The sequence below is a fragment of the Panthera tigris genome, chromosome A1 (assembly GCF_018350195.1).
Source record: "Panthera tigris isolate Pti1 chromosome A1, P.tigris_Pti1_mat1.1, whole genome shotgun sequence".
In the NCBI taxonomy this organism is placed as follows: Eukaryota; Metazoa; Chordata; class Mammalia; order Carnivora; family Felidae; genus Panthera; species Panthera tigris.
The window spans coordinates 200888545-200907679 of NC_056660.1; the positions used below are offsets into that span (position 1 = coordinate 200888545).

At 35.5% G+C, this 19135-nt stretch overlaps 1 protein-coding gene across 1 annotated transcript in view; it reads right to left on the reverse strand.

Moving 5' to 3' along the window:
• The window catches only part of PARP8 (poly(ADP-ribose) polymerase family member 8), a 175591-nt gene that overhangs the window by 51841 nt on the left and 104615 nt on the right, over positions 1-19135 (reverse strand). The window contains exons 5-10 of the mRNA XM_007076652.3: positions 17583-17672; positions 16918-16988; positions 14740-14817; positions 12880-12974; positions 3328-3388; positions 2765-2855 (exon numbers count right to left, since the gene is read on the reverse strand). Coding sequence (XP_007076714.1) covers positions 2765-2855; positions 3328-3388; positions 12880-12974; positions 14740-14817; positions 16918-16988; positions 17583-17672 — 486 coding nt within the window. The remainder of the gene's footprint in view (positions 1-2764; positions 2856-3327; positions 3389-12879; positions 12975-14739; positions 14818-16917; positions 16989-17582; positions 17673-19135) is intronic.

A 19135-nucleotide genomic window follows, 5' to 3' on the forward strand; every position in this document is an offset into this window, starting at 1 on the left:
TATTATTCGTACATTTCCAAAACCTAGGAATAAATGCTTTCAAAAAGAACTGTTAACTAGGTCAGTCTACATGTTGGATTAGTCATAAAACTTGCTTGAGGTAAGTTAAGACTGAAGTGTACCAATCAAAAAGAAATACATAAAAGATACCATTAAGGAAAAAAAGAAAAAAATAGCCCAATAAGTACACATAACAAAACACAAACTTAACACCAAAACCGGTGTCTTACAAACGAACAAAATTAAAACACTTCAGACACAAACTGGAAGAGGTCTCTGAAGTATTTTTACCTCTTTTAGGGCAACTATTATGACCCCATCAACTTCTACCAGGTCAAATTTGTCTTGTTCACAAAACAGAGAGTCATTCTCAGGTATGAAAAAAGGAAGCATCACCCTCATGTCTCTTTGGTTTACAAACTATTAAATAGGCAAATCAACTGACAAAAATGAAAAAAGGAAGACTAAATTATAGATGAGTTGTAATACCAAAGAATGGGTACTGAACAATAAAATCATCTAAATAGGAATTAGAATATAATTGTTAGAACATTTATAAAACCATGCAAACATAACAAATTTTTAAAGAGATGCTGAGAAGGAAAAATCTCTGCCTAAAATTCAAGATTATATTTAAAAATTGAGTAACACTGGTAAGATTACATAAAAGTATGCCACATTTTCATCTCACACAGACGGAATAGGGTGAGCAGAGATGAACTGGCCCAATTTTGTTTCTAACTCTGATAATTAAAAAAAAAAAAAAAGGTCAGACATGAGAGTTTCTTTTTCTTCTAATCACCATCAGAATAAAATCGAGTGGCCACGTATCAAATCCCTAAAGAAAGAAAAAAACAGCCATACAGCAGAGTATCTAGGAAAACCGCAAAAACACATACACCTGGAAGGTGGAATATTATGCAGAGATTACAAATTATTCTATTTTAGAAATTCAGTGACTTGAAGACAGTTTCATGACACTACATTAAGGTGCGTAATTCTACAATTCAATGTTAACTTTATGAAAACAAACCATGTGTGCACAGAAAAGAGGAACACCAAACTATTTACAGTGTTCTCAGTATAGAGGAATTATGAGTAATTCATTTTCTTCCTTATTACATTTTTATACATTTTTATACATTTTTAAATAATCACAATAAAAATATGTAACATCTATTTGTCTTTGCCTGGTGTTAAATCATGTCATGTTATTTACATGAAGCGTTGACTACTGAAGTAGAAATCATTGTCTCATTATGCAAAAACAGAAAAGAAGTGACTCAACAGAAACTTTTTCAAAATGAGAGACCTTCCTATATATTCATCAACTTGAAAGGTCAGATATTTTTCTTATGTAAGAACTAACAGTAGATATAAGTTCTTTAATACGCCTAAGGAAAACGTGCCAACATCACAGTAAAGTACACGTGAAGATGGCCATGACTTTAAGAAGTGATTCTAGGTGCGTTTTCAACTGCTTTGATCAATACAATCCAGTGGAAGATTCACTGTGCTTCTTTCCAGGTAACATCCACATCCTGTCTCTGGGAACACTTGCTTTTGGACAACAGCCAGTCATCATGCTACAAGAAGCCTAAACCACATGAAGAAGCCATGTGGATGCAAGGTCAACACTCAAGTCAAGAGGCCCCAGCTGATATCCAAGATGATACATGCATCAATTACTAGATATCTCAAAGTCCAGCATCTTGGGCATCCAACCCAGCAGAGCCTTTCAACGGACATACGCTCCACCTACCATCTGACTTCAAAAGCATGACGGACTCCAGTTGAGTTCAAACAACAGAGAGAGACAGTAAATTGTTTTAAGCCACTAAGTTTTGGGGTGGTTTGTTGTGCGGCAGTATATAACTGGAAGACACGAGTAGATACAGCGTATGTGTGTGTATGCATGTGTAGACACGTGCACGCCCATCTGAATACATGCACAGGCATGTGTATTTGTATGGGAAATATATCTTAATCTAGTAAGTCTTGTCAAGATTTAATAACAGCATCCTTTGTTGTAAATAGTTATCACTTGAGAAAGAACGAAATCATCCCTTAAGACAGTGGAAAAAAGAGGCGCCTGGGTGATTAGGTGTCCGACTTCGGCTCAAGTCATGATCTCACAGTTCATGGGTTCAAGCCCCATGGTGGGCTCTGTGCTGACAGCTCAGAGGTTAGAGGCTGCTTCTGATTCTGTGTGTGTGTGTGTGTGTGTGTGTGTGTGTGTGTGTGTGTGTGTCTGCCCCTCCCCTGCTCATGCTTGGCCTCTCTCTCTCTCTCAAAAATAAACATTAAAAAAAATTAAAAAAAAGATAATGGAAAACAAAAATATTACTAAGATCTCTATTTTCAAAAATAGAAGTAGGTTATATTTATAGTTACACTAAATTCATCAGTAATCAGAGGTGGGATAAGTAAACATTAAAATTAAATCTCAGAATCAGGGGCAAAAATAATTAAATCTAAGAGCAATCCAAAATATACTTACTGAGCTTGTATGCAAAGTTCTCTTTTAGGTTTTACTGTGTTTGTTTCACAGGAACTTTTGAACTTCTGAAATCTAAAACTAAAACGTTACATGTTTCTGTTTCCATTAAATTACAAAAGCAATAAACCACCTTTGTCAGGATGCAAGTATACTTAAATACCATTATCAAGATAGCTGCCAATTATGTTCATAATTACCAGATGAACATTTTGCTTAATGCACAATTAATTCATATTTAAAATAATACATAGAAGGAAAACTAACCTGGACCATTTAAATACTGTGTAAGTGAACAGTGTAGTCGGACAATTATAGGTTCTGTTCGAATTACTTCCCAAGCCACAGCAATCTCCTCCTGTGCAAATATGTCAAAAGACAAATTAGTCATCTTTTAAAATTCTTAATTGTTTTCCCAAAATGAAAAAAAATTTTGATTTTGAAGAAATACATAAATCATTAAGGCTCACAAATTACCTCAAAACCTATTGGTTTGGAAAAGAAAGTCAAAGTATTCTTAATTTTTGCCTCCTACATTTGAAAATTAAAGTGAAAATTTAAGATATAATGAAATATTATAATAAGAGCCCATAAGTTTCAGAATATATTAAAAGAAACAATGAAATATATATGTATGTATTTATATATATATAAAACATATTTATTTATTTATGTGTATACCAAATCTGTTTCTTCAGCCATAGTATTTCTTTATAATCACTTTAACAAAATCAGTATGTAACTAATAAGAGAAACAAATATTAAATTTCTTCCGACAGTAAAAATAAGTGTTTAAATGTACCAATCATATTGTATAAAGTGATACTTACGTCAAGAAAGCTAACATCAATATGCAGGTCAATATCTACATCATCAATGGCTCCATATTCCCTGAAAGCAAAGATTCACACTAATTTTTACCTTGTCCTTAAAAGATAATGTGTGCAAAGTTAAGTCAAAAATTCAGTTAAGAACTCATATCCTTCGTCTCTGCCAACAGCTCAGAAGTGACCGGGGACACGAAATAACTAACTCCATGGAGTGGGACTGCTGTCTTCTGTGACTATTTATACCATCTAGACCTCTTTCTATTTATATGTACAAACACTTGCATACATAAATTCAAGAATTGTTTGCTTCATAAGTTCAAACATCCCCATTTCTCTGTGGCAAATTAAGCAATCTTCTCATATGACCACTTGGTTTTCATTGTGCTCTCTGAAGAGCTGCTTCGAAGGCACTTCAAAAAGGAGTTTCTGAAGGGGTGGGGAAATAATTTACTGTCACAACAGCATGTCCACGATTTTTTCCTTCCATGCTAAACATCAGTGGTTCTGAAACGGACCCAGGTGTTCTGCCACTTATATGTCATTACGTTCTGACAGGCAGCTCTAAAAGTCTGATACGTCAAAATTAAAGCAAGTAACAATAGTATGTGCCACATGAAGACATTCTGAAAACTACGTTTTCTCCAGCCCAGGTAGTGCGGAAACCAGCAGAGTTTTTTAAAGTTAATTAAAGAATATAAAAACAATAGTTTTTCCATGTTCTCTCTATACACGTATCTGTATTTTTTATATTTTTATAAAATTACAAAGTCACAAAGGTTATACCAGTGCGGGATAGAATTATACAGATAACTGAAATGATAAACATTAAGCACTTATGTGCCAGAAATTAACCTAAGGATTTTACCTACATGTGATCATAGCGCACTATAGATACTACCTACCACCTCTAACTCCTATATGCATTAACTGAGTCCCTAACTTACCCATCATCACTTTGTAGATAGCCAAGATTTAAACACATATATTCTATTTATTTATGCAGGTGATTAATCAGTTCAATATTCAGTACACTATCACTCTGTTGGAAACCAAGTCAATTATTAATGGATGTTCTCATTAGGTCCTCAAAGCCTTATGACAAGGATACGATTATTATCCTCATTGGTAAATGAAGACATTGAGGTTTAGAGTCTTGAAATCAGATACCAAGGAGCAGATAAGGAGTCAGTGGGGAAGTCAGGCATTGAATTCATGTCCAATTTCAAAGCTGTGTATAGTATCTGGCACACAGTAAGTACTCAATGACAATTTCTGTGTATTATATATTCAAGTAAAGCTAACATAATACACAACTGTGGCACTTGTATGGGGTTCAGAGAAGACGTCTTTAATGATTAAATGTTTTTTTGTAATTTGACGGATAAAGGAATCAAAGGGGTTTGTGATGTTTGATGTCTGTGACACACAAAAAGCAGCATATTACAATATAAAAACTTAGCCTCTGTAGTTTCTCCACTGCCCCCTTAAAAATATATCAAAACCCTGACCACGTTTTCATTGTTTATGAAATTATACTTTTTGTTCTTTCATATAATATTTTTAGATTACATAAAGAACAAAAGGGATAAAAATGATTCACATAGGAATTAATTTTTCAAAAACATTGCATGGATCAAAACATCTGTGTTATTCATAAAGGATAAGAATATAACCTTATGCAAATTAGGACATGATTTGACATGCACATTTAGATACAAAGATCTACCCATTTATTTATGAAATTACACAGACACTATGGCAAGAATAAGGACCAAGGAGGGGCACCTGGGTGGCTCAGTCGGTTAAGCATCCGACTTCGGCTCAGGTCATAATCTCACGGTCTGTGAGTTCGAGCCCCACGTCGGGCTCTGTGCTGACAGCTCAGAGCCTGGAGCCCATTTCAGATTCTGTGTCTCCCTCTCTCTCTGCCCCTCCCCTGTTCATGCTCTGTCTCTCTCTGTCTCAAAAATAAATAAACATTAAAAAAAAATTTTTTTTTAAAAGAATAAGGACCAAGGAAATAAACCATCTCTTTAATGCCTCTGGTTCAGGGGTCAGTAAAGTTTCTGTGCAAAGGTCATGACAGTATTTTAGTTTTCAGGCCTTTTCTGATCTCTGTCACATATTCATCTTTGTTTTTGTTCTTCTTTAAACCTTTTAAAAAGCAAACACTATCTATGGCTCACAGGCTATTCAAAAACAGGACCCTTGACCCAGTGGTCATAATTTGCGGACCCTAAACATCAGCAAATTATTCATAAACATAAAAGTCCAGTACCTTTTGTTAGGTAAGTTAAAAGGAAGAACCACTAAATGTAATGATGAGGATCAATTATTAATGATGTTCAATAGATGTTTAAGTGGGGTAAAAATTGTAACAAATATGTGGGAACCTTTGCCCAGGAGGATATTTGTTAGGTGCAGAAATTGGGGTAAGAAATGAATATTGAATAATAAGGAAAGAAATAAACTATAGCACACTGGTATGATTAAAACAATCTTTTTACCCAATATTCAAGAAGTTGATATAAAAATATTTCCTACCCTGAGGGAAATGTTCCAAAATGGACTATTTGGAGCAAGCAGATTACCAAAAATACATCAAAATGAAAAAATGTTTTTAAGTAAAATCGAAATACCAAAAAAGTAAAAAAAGAAAAGAAAACAAGTATTTACATGTTAACTATAGATTGTGGGTAAAACTTATTTTGTAAGAAATGTTATGTTTTCTAAAAACATATCTATTTTTTCTGATTATAAAGGTAGTATAGGCTCATTTCATAAAATGCCAGAAACAGAAAAACAAACAAAAAGCAATGTGTCATACTACGACTCAGAGACAGTTATTTTTACATCTCATTCCATAAAGATATATATATGGAAATATATGTACAAGGATAATGTGGTATACAAAAATTTTTGTCCTTCTCTATCACTTCTTCTAAAATGAGTGTTTTTCTATATGATAAAATCCTCTTCAAAATTATAAAAAAAAATGGGTGTATTTGTATAAATACAATTATTCGGTTGCTGTTGATGTTTTTTACACTATAAATATGGATAAAAAAAGTCTCTAGATAAAAATCTATGTGCATCTGTATTCTCATAGAATAATTTCTAGAATTACTGGGTGAAATAAATAATAGAAGTATATTCAAATAGAACTATATATATAATAACTATATAGAATAGAATAGAAAACAGAATACAATTGCATAGAAAACTATGCAATTATATATACATACACTATGTATGACAATATATATATAACTATATATATATCTAACTATGTATGTTATTTAACATACTAACTATATATACTATTTAACTATATATGTTAAGTATATGTGTTTTTTAGTACTATACACACTAACTGTGTATGTTATTTAATTACTATTTTAAAAAGTTATGGCCATCTGCAATCACAGCAGGCTATCACAGTGACCATTTCCCACATCCTCATCATCACCAGGCATTTGTTTCCTCTCATCATTGCCATCTTCACAAGGGAGAATAACTTCTGTCTGGATTTAGTTACAATGGTAAGACTCTGGTGCACTCAGAGGCAGAGAAGGGAATCACAGACAACAAACACCAGGAAGAACCTTACCCACAGCTTCTTTCTTCAGAGTTTTCCAGACTTCAGCAGAATTTATCACACAGTTATGATGAGACAGTGGCATGTATTCTTTTAAAACTTTTAATATGTGAATTTTAAAATATTCTTTATATGATTTCTTCCATACTTTTGTGGTTAGTATCTTCCCAATGTCTAATACTATCAATTTATTTCAACAACAACAAAAAGAAGGAAATAAAGGTTTACAAGTGCTTTCCCCTCACCACCACAGAGCACAAACACAGAATTCTAAGGAGGCAGAGGCATTAAAGGTTTGCAATTAAGTGGATTCTGCAGGTGTAGATCTGTAAATAGTTACGCTTTTTGTTTTTATGCCACACTTCAGAGAATTCACAACAGCTCTGCATATATGCAAACCAATTTCCGTTGTGATGCCCTCTTTATATAATGCCAGTAATTTCACATTTCCCGCTGTGAGATGACAAAGCGTGATTACAGTTTGTCCAGATGCAGCGACCCAGTCATCAGGATTGCTTCTATATCTGAATAACTTTCAGTTGCCCCGGATCTCATGAATAGCAAATGCAGAATCAAGTCAAAAGCCTGAAATACGAATGCAACTTGAATTGTGAAGCCAGATATCTGATTGTGTCCTGAATGCTGTATTGGGTTTATAATAACTCAAAATAATTTCATGTACTGCCTATATTTATTCACTGTGAAAAGATCACATCAAATTGAACCTGAATACTTTTTCAAGATAAAGGGAACAACACAGAAATGATCTGATGTAGTTGTTACACCCTGGAACTGAGAAAGGACTATTCCACAATTTTTTTCAGACCTCTGAGCTACTCTTTGGGCAGAAATCTGGTCATTTGATGTTAGGTACTTAACACGTGACAGTTCATTTAAGAACATATGTATGAAATATATTTTTCTATGAATGTGTATTTTTGAGGGCACTACATGAAATCTTGGCAATTCGCCCTTTTATTTTTTAATGGAACTAACCAAGACAGCCTCCTTTTTAATGAGATACAACATACATTACATAATCAATATATTAAATGTCAGACCGTCTATGCTGGTCCTTCATTCTCTGTAAAACTATATATAGCTTATTCATTATACTGTCGTGATGTTTTATAATACTATTTGATCAAAATTAGTGATTGTGCAGGTTATCAAAATATATTCTAGATATCTTAACCTTCCCTTTTTAGCTGTCAAGGGAATTACATGTACACATGCATACACGAAACTTTACCACAGGTCCTTGGGAAATAAAACTCTATCACTATTTAGTTAATTCTTGTAGCCAATGACTGGTCAGTTATATTTTGAGAAGCAACATATTTTGTGAAGAAACATACACCTTCTTATGACATCTGAAACTCAACAGCTTGCATGTCTGTCTCCGCATGCCTACTCAATGTGTGTTTTTTGCTCAGTGTGGGAGAGATGTTTGTGAATGGGCCAAGAAATATGCAAACTCAGTAGTCAGAAAGAAATCTGGCAGATGAAAGCATTTGCAAGATCGTATCCAAAGTGTTCTGAAGTTTCTCTAAAAGGCAACAGGACTGAGAGAATTTAAAAACTAGCTCCAGATTAAAAAAGGAAGCCCATATAAAGTGATAGTGTGTAAGAGGTTACAGTTGCTACAACTCCCCCTCAGCTTAAAAAAATCTTGGTTTTGCTTGAAGAAAGTACAAGTGACTGTCTGGGAGGTGACATTCTGAAGCTTTTCATCTAGATTATGGCCAGCGTTTTTGGAAAATACTCTCCTCTTTGTTTCTTCTATGTGCCTCCTGTCATCACTTTCCCTGCTTTTCAGTCAGACCATTTTTCTGAAGGCTCTAGAGGTGGGGCTGGGAGAATTAACATTCTGGAAAGGACACTGCAAACGTCCCCGCCAGACCTTTTGATGAATGACGTACTTCAACGTAGGTTAAGTATGTTGTAGTAACAAACTTCTTCAAATGGCAGTGGTTTAATGCAAAAAAAGATGTGTATCTCACTCACACTACATAGTTACTATGGAACCAGAGGGCGGAGAGGAGATGCTACTTCACTGTGGTCACCAAGGAGCCCGGAGTGATGGAGTCAGGGGGGAAACAGGAAACCCTGCTTTGGTACCTCTGCTCACACTTCACTAGCCAAAACTAGCTGTGCCCACACGTAGTATTAAAAGGGGCAGGGAAATAAAATTCTGCCACATGCCGGAGGGCAGGAACCAGATCAGTAAGTGGTCTTACTGGTCACTACAAACGGAAATACATAAACCCAGAGAAAGTGGTCTGTACCAATTTATGTGGGGTTTTTTTCCCCTTCCCTCCCCCTCTCCCTCCTTTCTCTGTCTCCCTCTTTTTCCCTTAAGGAGGTATGTGAGCCTGAATACTGTAGTGTCATCACCTCAAACCTTAAAAACTCCTCAGAATGCCCTGTCCTCTAGAAGCTCAATTCCCAAAGGCCCTGTTACAACTGTCCATCCCCAGAAAGTAATCAAAACACAGAAGAGTCACAGTCTTGCAATCTTCCAACCTTCATTAAGCATCAGGCACAATCAAAAGATTTTATTTTTAAAAGGTTTTATATTACTCCTGTGGCTTCACCTTTTAAAGCAGAAGATGGTATAATTATAAAGCAAAGGTTATTTCACAGGGGCTGGAAGTTTGAAGCGCCCTAAGCAAATTGTCAGAATCATTTCATTCCTGACTAAATGAGAATTTTGTGACTTGTAATTCGCTTCACCTTTCTAAAAATATTAATCTCAAAGTGTTTTCAGATGGCACTGATCAAATCCTTTTTTTTTTTTTTGTAAATACAGGACTATAGGAGAAAATTTATAATGAAAAACATAAATATATCTTCATTTTGCTGAATTATTCAAGATGAGACATGTTCATTCAGGCTGATAAACTAATCGTTTTTCGTGCTTTTCCCAGAGACCTAACTCACTTCCAATACAAGAGCCTATGGATTGGAATTGTCACCAGTGTTTAGAATCACAGTTTGATATAGCCAGGATTCTGCTTTTGAATGATATGACCATGTACAGCAGAAATTACTTAAGTAATAAACTGGTCATTAGTTTCTGTTTCTGTATCCTCCTTCAACTGACTTTAAGAGGTTTTGTCTCAAGTGAAGCAATCCTAGTTATTTCCATCTCTTGAAGAGAACTTAGATGTGGTTAGCTGCCTTTCTCATTAGGTGTCACATAAAAAAAAAACGACACCAAATAGCCTATTATGTATATAGAGGTACTTTTGTTCTTCAAACTCCATTAAGTTCTTATAAACCTCAATTAAGTAAAAGAACAGCTAATTAGAACAGTCTGTTTTCAACAGACTAAGAACTTTGCAAGGAAGAAGATTCCAGGACCTTATGCCTAACTACTGCCTTTGCCATGTGCCCAAGCCTTAGTATTTCATCCTACACAGTAAATTCATTCGTATTTATTTCAAGTAAATCAGACTAGTCCTGCTGTGATTCATACTTTATACCATGAGGCCTCTGGGAGGTTATATATTCGGGAAACATCCTCTGTAGATAGAGTAAGTCTACAGCAGGCAGGAACATGGCTTATATGCATGAAGATTCAAATTGAATCAAAACTTGTAAGTGAAATACGGAAGAGGGAAACAAAATCAAACCCTGTGACTTTAGATATTTCATTTGAATGAAATTCCAAATATTTATCCAATTTCAAGAGTTGATAAATTATCAATAATTTTATTAATAATGGAAAATACTAATAGAGATGATCATTGGTACTTAATAAATTCTTGCTGAAGAAACAAACAAATTCACATATATACACACACACACACACACACACACACACACATATATATATATATATATATACACACACACACACACATAACAGTATAGTTAGAGCTTAGACAGCATGGAAATATGTATTTAAAAAATCCTTCACTATATGAGCAATCAACATGTGCTAAGGTAATCCTCCCCCAAAATACGTATTTCAAATGAAAAGAAGTCGAATTGCATGTTGAATTCTATGATTAATTGTATCCATTTTTTTAGTGGGGGAGGGGATTAAATCACTGTGATCAAAGTTTTAAGCTGTTAAGCAAATTCTGACTCAAGTTAAAAAATTAGTCATTGTTTTGGATTATTTTTTGATTAAATCCCTAATGCCTTCTTCATTTATTCGTTCTAACACACTTACTGAATATCCACATTCCCTAGCCTGGAGCCATAGCAGAGATCAACTGAGATATAATTGCAGCTCATTTGCTAAAACCTTGAAAATTGCAAATATTTGCTTTTCCAAATATAATCCCAATCATTCTCACTCAACTGCAACCTACCAGAGCTCTGGGAGTGGGAAAGAGTGGATCTGTGCATACAACCCCAGCTTATTTAGGCTGCAGGTGGTGGTGAGTTTGTTTCTGAAGTTAAAATGAAACACTTGACAATTATAAATTTTAGTTGTGTGGTACTTTCCAACTTAAAGTATTTGTTTGCTCTCTCCAAATCTGGGTATGTCCATGGAAGAGAATGCAACCAGATAATGTGAACATCTTTCATGGATGTCACTGGAACTGATCAAGAATCATCAGCCCATATTTCACATAGTCCCCTGGGCTATATTAAGTACCAAAATACAAGCATGGTTAAAAACCAAAACAAAACAAAATAAAGCGAATAACAAAAAGTGCGCTGTCCCAGGGGCACCTGGGTGGCTTAGTCGGTTGAGTGTCTGACTCTTGGTTTCGGCTCAGGTCATGACTTCACGGTTTGTGGGATCGAGCCCTGGGCCAAACTCAGAGCCGACAGCAAGGAGCCTGCTTGGGATTCTCTCTCTCCACCCCCCCCCCCACCTCCCATGCACCGGCGCATACACTCTCTCTCTCAAAATAAATAAACTTTAAAAACCAACTGCACTGTCCCAGAAGTCACATAAGTTAGGATGAGGAGGGGAAGTAAAGCAATAATGACAGGATATGAGAAGTATAATAAATGAGGATAGAGCCAAATGTGATGGGAGTCTGAAGGAAAGAACAACTAACCTGCAGTGGAGATTCAAAGAAGGCTCAAGGAGTAGGTGGCCTTTGGACTGTGGCTTGAATAACAACAGCAGTGGGGTTGAGAGTGAAGCACTTCTTGGTAAGAAACAAGTTCAGATAAATGCCCAGGGTCAAGAGGGATCACAGAGAACTGGAGGATGGGGGCATTTGTGGTTTGGGTGGGCAAGGTGGGAACCCAGGGCAGGCTGGGATAGGGCTCTGGAATTCCACTGCAAAGTTGAAGGCTGCTCTTTAGGCAAAGAGAAAGAATCTGAAATAATCTGATCTGATTCATGGAGGGAAACTAAGATAGTGGCAGGAAAGAGTTTCTTTTTCAAATGAAGGAGAAAAAAAAAAGTAAAGATAGTGGGGTCTTCTGAATAATTAAAAGCAATAAATAATGGTCCAAAATTTATCACCAAATTATATATTAAGTAACTGAAAGATAAACTACATTGTCATTCAAACAAACACTCGGCAAATTTATGTCCCTTTTTTCCTTTCTTTTTTTGGGGTCAGATCACATCACAGTGTCATCTCTGGACCTCAGTCGTTAATGCATTATTGACTTTTATTGTTCACGTGCATGTGCCCTTGATTTATGATTAACAGCACGGACCCAGCTGGCTAAATCTATTACAGGATTTGATTACGACACTATTTAAGACTGATATTTTATCGAACTAACTCTCCAAATTAACTAATTTTTTAATGCATCAATGTACCCTTAAACCACATGTACCCAAAACAAAAATCCTTACAGCCATAAACATACTATCTTGTGTAAGTAAAAACACAGCAGAATGTCCTCAGAACTTTCAAATATAATTAAGCCCAAGAATACTTCCACTTAAACAATGCAACAGAAAAATCCCAATGACTGGCTTACCAAATTGTTTCAATTTTTATTCACGAGAGGTATTTATTTACCTGAGAGAAACTGCATGTGGCCCATATATCTCTCTCACTGCTGACAAATCAGCTTCAAGCTGTGGGTGCTTGTGCAGTTCCCCATCATAGTTCACCTGATGGAAAGGGATGGTTTAGAAATGACTTAGGGATGGTGAAGAGAATCAAAAGAATCAAATACAAACCATCTCTTGGACAGGTGTTACCCTGCAGGTTGTGCCATAGACATTTCTCACTGAAAAATACAGAGAATACAGCAGTATATTCGCTAAAGTTCATAGGTTCACCTATGTCTAGTATAACTTAGTATGCTTGAAAGGAAAATTAGACTACCTTGATATGGGGAAAAGATCAATGTTAAAAAGAATGAAGTAGTGGCTGGCAGATAATCTGAAAACTTCTAGACTGAATATCTATACTGAGAAAAAGCATTTACTTCCCCTCTGCAAATACTAGCTGTGTAAACAAAAATCCAAACTGGAAGGATTATTTTGCATAATGTTGAAGTGCAACACTGGTTAGAGAATCATTAGGAAAAGTATCCCATTGCTGGACGGGCATTCTTGGAGAGAAGAAGCCCAGTTGTATGTATATGTTCACGCCTCTGCAGCCTTGTTTATGCTCCATTGATAAATTACTGGTTTTTGATTCCAGAAAAGTAAACTGACTTGCATTCTTCTACACAATAATAAATTTGGCTTTAAAATACCACTCTAACATACTACCTTCCCATTACACTATCCAAGTTACAAAGCTATTTGATCAAGGGGTGCCAGGGTGGCTCAGTCAATTAAGTGTCCAATTTCGGCTCAGGTCATGATCTCACAGTTCATAGGTTTGAGTCCCGCATCAGGCTCTGTGCTGACAGCTCGGAGCCTGGAGCCTGCTTCAAATTCTGTGTCTTCCTCTCTCTCTGGCCCTCCCCTGCTCACAAGAGAGCTCTCTCTCTCTCTCTTAAAAAATGAATAAACATTAAAAAAACACTTTTTTTAATTAAAAAAACCAAAGAAACATAACAAAGCTTTTTGATCAAGGAATTTACAGAAACATGGAGCACCTGGGTGGCTCAGTCAGTTAAGGGTCTGACCCCTGGTTTTGGCTCAGGTCATTATCTCATGGTCTGTGAGATGGAGCCTGCTTGGGATTCTCGATCTCCCTCTCTCTCTCTCTGCCCTTCCCCCACTAGCTCAATCTCTCTCTCTCTCTCTCAAAATAAATAAACTTAAAAATAATTTTTTAAAAAAGTTTACAGAAACAGAACAAGATGCCTTACATAGCCAAATCCTAAAAGCAACTCCACGGTTTAAAATTTTAACATGATCCTGGAAAAATAGTGAATTCTTTTATATATGCGGCTATGCCATTCTCATATATATATAAATTATGATGTTTCTTCATCAACATGTTTCAACAAACACTTTACAACAGTGTAAGAGGAAAAGACAATGAATACAAACATTAAGGATGCTCAGTAATGAGGGACCATCAACATTGATAAAGGTTAATCATCTATTTAAAACTAACCATCCATCCATGCTTTTGTTAGAAGTGTCATCATTTCAAAATAATGACTGAACCCATTATGCTTAAGAAATATAAAAGTCAAAAAACTTTTATTTTATGATACAATGCTGCTGCCTGCAAAATCTCAGTGATGAAGCAAGACAACTTCAGTGTGAGTGATTACAGTCAAAGAGTTGCAAAAGTAATCTTGATTTCTGAAAATATGTAGAAATGAGAAACGGAGAAATTATATAGGTTTCCAAGTTAGCTCAAGAACTAACACACAGGTCTCTCAGATCACAAGCACAGATTTTCACTAGGGCGTAAGGGCTACTGCGAACTCTGCGAGTGGGTATTTGACGGGTCTGATGTGCTTACCTGTCCTCCATAATAAAATTCTTCAGAATCATTATCACCTTCGGAATCTTCTTCCACCGTACTATTTTGTCTTGACTCCTTAAATAACAGATTAAGAAAAGAATTTTAATGGTCAGATTAGCTTACCTTCTTTTGAAAAGAAAGTAGCAAGTGGCCATAATAGATAGGTCTTGTGCTTGCTTATCACACGGATTTTATATAAAAAACGTGTGTGGTGTAGTACAAGCCAAAAACAAAAGGCAGTAAGAGACAGTTTTGTCAGTGTAGTAAGCTTTATTGTACATCTTTTTTAAAAGTTCTATTTCATTGATTTTGAGTTGTACAATTTACTATTTGATGTTTACATAAAACTATGTGTCATCAACTACAACTTTGGTTTTGTTCTGATAAAAACATCTGACAAGTTCATACTGATTCAATTGGTTATTAAAAAGTTCCTCAGCATTGGGGCGCCTGGGTGGCTCTGTCAGTTAAGACTCAGAGTTCGGCTCAGGTCATGATCTAGTAGTTTCTGAGTTCATACTGATTCAATTGTTTACTAAAAAGTTCCTCAGCCCTGGGGCGACTGGGTGGCTCAGTCAGTTAAGACTCAGAGTTTGGATCAGGTCGTGATCTCGTGGTTTTCAAGTTCGAGCCGTGCATCGGGCCCTGTGCTGACAGCCTGGAGCCTGCTTCAGATTCTGTGTGTGTCTCTCTCTCTCTGCCCCTGCCCCATTCATGCTCTGTCTCTCTCTCTCTCTCTCCCTCTCCCTCAAAAATAAACATTAAAAAAAAAAAAGTTCCTCAGCATTATTTATTTATCCCTGACCGTGCTCACTTCCACTGCCAACTCTACATAATGGTATGAAATAAAAGACACTCGAACTCCAATAATATAAAAATCAAATTATGAAAATAAATATGAATTACATTATGAAGAGAACTTTCTACATACAGAAATTATTTACTTTAGATTTCAGATTTCAAAAGGATGTTTAATTAAATATGCTTGAACTTGAAGTCTAAGTTTCTAATTAATGGAACCACATATGCTTTGTGTCTGAAGTTCAAACAGTAAAATTTTACCTAAAGTAACTAATGATGATATTCCCATACCCGGCAGGCTCTGTTAAAATAATTAGGAGAAAGGCAAATCCCATTAGACACAGGAATCTATCAACCCAATGTTTTGGAATCGTTTCTAAATTTCTAGACCAAATTTCAAATTCTTAAGGAAAATGAAAAACCAACAAAAGGGAATTTGGGTTTTATAAAATGCTAACAGATTTGGGTTTGGGGGCCAGTATTGCTAAATCTGTGGTTCTCGCTGTGGATGAAGGAGAGTAGAGGGAACGATACAATACTAAGGGGCGGGGCGGGGGGGGGGGGGGGGAGTTTGTTCTGGGTGCGTAGTTTGAAAAGCAAAAAATTGTCAGTCCTGTTGCACTCATCTTGTTTTTTTTAACACCCCAGTGTTTATTGACTGATTCTAGCAGATTTTTTAAAGGTGAGGAAGGGGTAGCAGGAATTTGTCGTTGATGTTGTTTTAACATTGGCCACTAATAATAAGACTATATACCCATTCTCTTTGCTACCTTAGGTAAAGAGATCACCTTTTACAAATGAAATGGTAAGGGTTCCACATGCAGCTGTTAGAACTGTAAGTTACAGAAGATGCTCCTCAGTCAACTACATTACTTGACCAAATACAGAGAATAAGTTAAGCTTTGTGTGCACTTGATTTAGATTTAAGCCAGACATTCTTTCTGTTAAAGGCAGCTTCCTTCTCAGGGTTAATTCTAGGTCACTACCCTTCCCTATACTTAAGTCTCTTGGCCACAAGCCTGTGCTTCATACACTATATGCAGTCTTTTTTTTTTTAATTTTTTTAAATGTTAATTTATTTTTCAGACAGAGAGAGACAGAACATGAATGGGGGAAGGGCAGAGAGAGAGGGAGACACAGAATCCGAAGCAGGCTCCAACTCCAAGCTGTCAGCAAAGAGCCCAATGCAGGGCTCGAACTCACGGACCGTGAGATCATGACCTGAGCCGAAGTCCGAAGTTCAACCGACTGAGCCACCCAGGCGCCCCTACAGTCTTAACCTAAATAGCAATGATATTAACTATAAATACAAGGTAAGTTTAAAATGTATTCTGTTTTGAATAAAGTATAAAATATGAAATGTAATCTTCATACCTCTCCATTTTCCTTCTGTAATTTTGATTTTATGGATAAGCAACAGTTAATGTCATTTGTCTTCCTTAATTCTGAAAGAAAGTTATAAAACATCATTTATAAAACATCACTTTAGTTTTCAGCAGGCTATTTATCAAATATTTATAAGTTTCAGTATAAAAACACGCCTCAGGTGATTCTCTCTTTGCCAAAAGATTAAGGAATGTTTTATAATTATATTATGTTAGGAAGTTACATGATACATAAGCTATTCTGATTTTTTCATTGCCCATCAAAATACGGTCAAACCAAAGTGCCACTACACAGACCCCTTCAGCTCTCGTTTATGTATTTCATGGGATCTACATTGCCTTAAGTAAGCTTTTTAAATATTCATTTTGTCTACCAGTGTCATTATGCATGGAATATTTTCATAAGAGCAAATATCAACACAATGCATTTAAACAGGGCTTTTTTAAAGTAGTGTAAATTTATGTGTTTAAAAAACTGTTGAAAAACAAACTAATGCAAGTTAGAACAGAAAATTTGTATGGGACACCAGATTTATAGATGCTGGAGATAAATATCTGTTACATGGGCTAAAAGAACAAAAATAAGTAAATAAAGCTACCTATAGCCAAGAAAACATTAATCTAGAGTTTAAAAAAACAGTATATTCCTATTACCTGTTGCTATCCGGTGGAAAATTATCGGAATTGGCTCCGTAGTAACTAATACGTCTTCATCATTTTCTGAACTTGACACATACGTATTATCTGCAAAGAAATATGGACAATTAAAGGCATGGTAACCAAAAAAAACAAAGCCTTTATTAAAAAAAGTTAAATTATATCCACATCGCTTCCATCACTCAGGAAGCACATACTACTGCTCTGGTTAATCTCAGAAAAAATTAAGTATACATGATTTATCACAGATTTACATGTGATTTAATTTTAAATGGCCTCTTCAAAGACACTTGTGTCTCCTAGAGAAATACAGACTGCGGATAGGGACTGTTCCCCAAACAGGAAGCAGATACTGGGAGAAAGCTAAAACAAGAACATTTGGTACAATAAAAAAATTCAATATCAAGTCATTAAAAAAACTGAACCAAAGCCTTGGTTGAAAATCATACCTCCATATTACTCTAATGTATATTTCTAAATGATATTAAGTCTCACAATTCTTCTTCTTCCATAAATTAATTTCATTAAATAATACTAAGCAAGTTGAATGCACAGAAAACATTAAATTATTCCACAGCTTTTTTCTTCATTATTTGTTTTCTCCAGAAAAAAATATTTTAATAAATTTAGGATTTTTCCCTAAAAATACAGATCTTTGTGCATATAATATAACACACAGCCATTTATTCTACTTCGTTCATTGACAATTACTGGGCATCTGTGAGATCGCTGTTCGTTACCAAACGCTTCACCAATTCATTAATTATGGTCCTATAATACTCTCATTGACACTGTATAAAATATAAAAAGTGTAAAATATTCCCAACAAATAATAGAAACCTGTTATCAATTTCTGCAAAAGGAAATGAGCATTCTGACAACTGACTGAATACACGATAAAAGATCTTGAGCCAAGTTTTCATAATATTGTGTCAGTACAGTGAGAACACGATCTTTAACTGATAGATATCAAAGTCACTACTTTATTTGCAAAGAAACATCTGCACTGTGTTTAGACCTTGAGTGCAGTGAGTCGAGAGTGATGTGTTCACAGCATAGTCTCAAAGACTCTCAATAGACATAAGGCTTTACTAATAATTCTGGAAGGTGAGAGGAGAGGAATGTGGATTAGATTTGAAACAAAACAGGTTTGCCTCATTACTTTGTTTTAATTACAAATTTTGCCTTGTTTCACTTTCAAGTAGCATTGAGGAGGGTGTGAGATTTTTGTGTTTATCAAGTGGGACCACAGATTAACAAACAGGTTTAATATAAATTTGTTTTAATTACTGTTTCATCACATTGGTTGAGACTTTGACCATTTATCTGGAGTCTCTTCTGTCAATAACCTCATACTCTGAGGTGAAGAGTAAACCCCTCTATTAAAGCCAGTATTTCAATTTCTTAAACCCTCATTCAGAGGGTTACTGATTCAAAGTTATTTGCTACTGAATCAACTCAATTAGTTTTTCCCTGTAGATAATGTATTCCTTGAAGCAAACTTACGGCGAAAAGGAGTATTAAAAATAAAAATGAGCATTAAAGGAAAA